Genomic DNA, 3,489 nt, shown 5'->3' with positions numbered 1-3,489 from the left:
CCCCGCCGTGCCCGTAGTTGTGGAGCACCTGGGGAGAAGAGAGGGGGAAAAAAGCCCGAAGCATTTTATTAAAATCCACGTATTGGGTTTTATTAAATGGGGACACGGTGTTGGCATGCACGAGGGCCGTACGCTTACGGGCTCCCAGCAGAAAACCACGCTGCTTTAAATGCTGACACCAAAACGTGATTTCCTGTGCATTGTGTGGTTCTGGGAGCAGCAGAACCCAGGGGTTTTGGGTTGTTATCGGGTTTTTTGGTGTCTGTTAAGGACTAAGCCCCAGCTGCAGGTTTTCCTTTGGCAGAAGCGCTCCCTGCCCCCTCTCCCTGTAAAACCCATCAAAACTTCATCTCTCTGCTACTGCAACTGGCTCGAAGATTCACCCATTATTAGTGGGGAGATGGAGTGAGGACCAACAAATGCCAGGTGTTGCTGCAGCACTGCCGAGGTCACGGTGACCGACGCACAATTAGCGCGGTTGTTAATGACGCTGTGCGCGATACCTCTGCCCGGAGACCCCCGTGGCGGACGCTCTCCCGCTCCAGGCGAACGCGGGGCCGCGCTGGTCTCAGGCCGCTCCACTCCCCTACGATCTTCGCTTCCTGAAACCAAAACCACGTCAGCGCTCACGCCACATTTTTCCAAATCACAGCAGCCAAAGCTCACGGCGCCAAGCAATCCGTGAGACCAGGCCTCTCAAAATGAGGGGGGACAGAGGCTCCCCCAGCCCCGCGGCTGCACCAGCTCCTGCGATGCTGCAATGGGCGACTGGGCAGAGCGATTTGGGGTCCCAGCCCACACGTTGCCAGCCTGCAGCAGAGCCAGCGAGCCCAAACCACGGTGCCAAAGCCCACTCTGTCACTCACATAAAGCCCCAGATTTTGCGGTTTGACTGCAGCACCCAAGACCCCATCCCCAGCAGTGGGTGCTGATTTGGGGTGACCCACCTGGAGCGCGGGGAGCAGCCTGCAGCAGCGCTCCCAGATGGTTTTGTGGTCCTGGGCGCTGTTTTCTTCGCTCCAGTTGCCGTGCTGGTAGATCCCTCCCAGGATCGTGAACTCACTCCTGTCCCAAAAGCCAAAGGAGGTGGGTGGTGGTGAGTGTCCCCAGCTGTCCCTTGCTGGGCCGTCACGCAGAGGGACTCTGCATGCGTGTGATTTAAGGATCCTGCTACGTTCTGAGCTTGCAATGTATTCCTGATGGAGAAACTTATGCCACGCAGGCAGAAAGTGATGCCTGAACGTCTGCTTGTGAGCATGGCACCCATTAAATGCTATCGGCATCCCAAAGGGCCTTGCCTGGGAAAACCAAACAGTCACAGTTCCAGGTCCTTCCTCTGGGAGCCAGCCCAGCTCTGACAGCTCGAGCTTAAATAAGCACAGGGAATCCGTGTGTGGCTGGGACTGCCATCAGAAATCACTTGGGATACTTTGCTCTGAGCATCCGAAGTTCCTGTTGGGCTTTGAATAAAGCAGAAAGGATTCCTGCCACTGGTTTTAATGGGAGCAGGAATCAGAAGAGCCTTTCCCCTCGTGGAGCTGGTGTATGGCAGTTCTGTCAACACCACTGACAAAAGAGCTGGGTATGAAGGTGAAATTTGGGTTCTCTCCCAAAATGCTTGACCCACTGTCAGTGTTTGGCTCTTCTGAGGATGTGGCCAGGACTGGCATTTTGCTTTGGTGGGATTTACCCTTGGAAAAGGACTGGACCAGGGACACTGAAGCCCCATGGCACTGCCTGATCCGAGGGGCATTGGCAGGGCCCTGCGTTCAGCAGCACCAGTGGCAGAGCATCGCTGCTGTCGGCCAGACCTACCCTGGGATGACGTATGGCGAGTTGTAGATTGAGGATTCAAGGTCGTGAGTGATTATAAAATGCTTCAGCCACGGGGCCACGACCTGGGAGAGGAAGGGGAGAGGGTCACGGAGAGATGGAGAGTGGGATCCCTGTGCTATCCCCATGGGAAGGCACAGAGATGGGATGGGACTGCAGGTAGGCAAGTGGGGGAGCATTGTACCTGGTGTGAGTCTGTGTTCCCTGAATAACTGTCCCCTTTTCCCAAGGATTTTATATCTTTTTATAATAGTGCTATGGCCTGCCCCTGCCTTCACCCGATGAAGAAATGGGCTGGAGCTCAGGTGTCCCCACAGCTGACCCCGGATCCAGGTTTCCTGCTCTGGCGCCCACGCACCAGGGGTTTACATGGCTGAAGTTTGCTGGGAATGCCAGCGTGGGTCCAGCCTATGAGCCTGCGATTTGCCCCAGAGGGCACAGACAACCTCATGAGTTCCTCCAAAAAGAGGGGACACAGCCCTGCACCCGCCTCACCTTTATGACCTGCCCACGGCCGGGCTGGAGCTCCGGGTCGGGCTGCAGCTCCCCTGCGCGTATCCCAGTGCAGTTAATGACAACATCCACACCCTGGGCAAACAGCTGAGGAGAGACACACAGTGAGCAGTGCACAGAGCGGTGTCTCCCGGGACGCTCCCACGGGGGCACCGAAGCTGAGCCCAATTCTTGGTCCAATACTTTGGTAATGAATAAACCATAAGGGCTGGATCCAGGGCACAGCTCCCCCGGCCAAATGTGCTCCCCCGTCCCCTCTCAGCCATCTCTTGATGCCCAAGAGCCTTTATTTTTCTTGGTAGGATTTATTTCCCAGACCTTGGCATGCTCCTGCCTGACCCAGCCGTGCCAAGGGAGACCTCAGAGCATCCCATGCCCACTGGAAGCTGCTCCTCCCTGCTCTGCCCAGCTCCACATCACCACTCACCTCCTGGAAAGATTCCACCTTCTTATGGAAAAACTTCACCCCTCTCCGCGTTAACCTGGGCAGAACACGTTCATTTGTTACCAGCGAATGAAGAGCAAATGTAGCGTTCAAATTAGTGCTGGGAATTGATGCCCTGAGTGGGTACGGCTTGTTGCTCCCTGTAATAAACGTGCGTGGTCTTTTTGGTGGTTCCTAATGATCTCCGGCCATCAGCTCATTTCTCTAACAGTGATCAGTCCTGTTAAGCCCTGTATTAAAACTCTGGGATCTCTGCTGGGATAGGGCACCCGCTCTGCATTAGAAAGGACACAAACCAAGCCCTGAGTTGCTAAAAGCCTAAAAGCTGTGGCCAAAAGCAGCTCAGATGCAACTGTGTCTTATTTTTATCATGCAAAAACACTCTCCTGTTGTTGTTCAAGTTGTTGTTCCCATGGGGAGGCTGTAGGAATTCCTGACCCCTTTCCTCACATCCCAGGGATGCATCCCCACCTCCCTCCTCCTTCGGCTCATCCTTGCTCTGCGGGATGCAGGGCAAGGACTGCTGGAGGATGCCAAGGTGGAAGCCACCAGCACCTTGAGCAGGGCAGAGGTGCAGCAGCATGCAGGGCGGCCACCTCACATCAACGCTGCCAAAATTCAACCACCAGCTCGGCAGGAGAGAATTCGGCTGTGCACTGACCTGTTGGTGAGCCACGGCAGGTACCGCCTGCCTTCCA

General features: G+C 55.6%; 1 protein-coding gene across 1 annotated transcript in view; it reads right to left on the bottom strand.

Moving 5' to 3' along the window:
* The window catches only part of DAO (D-amino-acid oxidase), an 8,942-nt gene that overhangs the window by 4,231 nt on the left and 1,222 nt on the right, over positions 1 to 3,489 (bottom strand). The window contains exons 5-11 of the mRNA XM_010184492.1: positions 3,453 to 3,479; positions 2,774 to 2,828; positions 2,329 to 2,433; positions 1,816 to 1,898; positions 948 to 1,065; positions 504 to 602; positions 3 to 28 (exon numbers count right to left, since the gene is read on the bottom strand). Of these exons, the coding sequence (XP_010182794.1) occupies positions 3 to 28; positions 504 to 602; positions 948 to 1,065; positions 1,816 to 1,898; positions 2,329 to 2,433; positions 2,774 to 2,828; positions 3,453 to 3,479 (513 nt within the window). The remainder of the gene's footprint in view (positions 1 to 2; positions 29 to 503; positions 603 to 947; positions 1,066 to 1,815; positions 1,899 to 2,328; positions 2,434 to 2,773; positions 2,829 to 3,452; positions 3,480 to 3,489) is intronic.

Source organism: Mesitornis unicolor, unplaced genomic scaffold, assembly GCF_000695765.1.
Source record: "Mesitornis unicolor isolate BGI_N332 unplaced genomic scaffold, ASM69576v1 scaffold1355, whole genome shotgun sequence".
NCBI lineage: Eukaryota > Metazoa > Chordata > Aves > Mesitornithiformes > Mesitornithidae > Mesitornis > Mesitornis unicolor.
The sequence above is the reverse complement of the archived record's forward strand: the minus strand, read 5'-3'. Positions and strand labels throughout refer to the sequence as shown.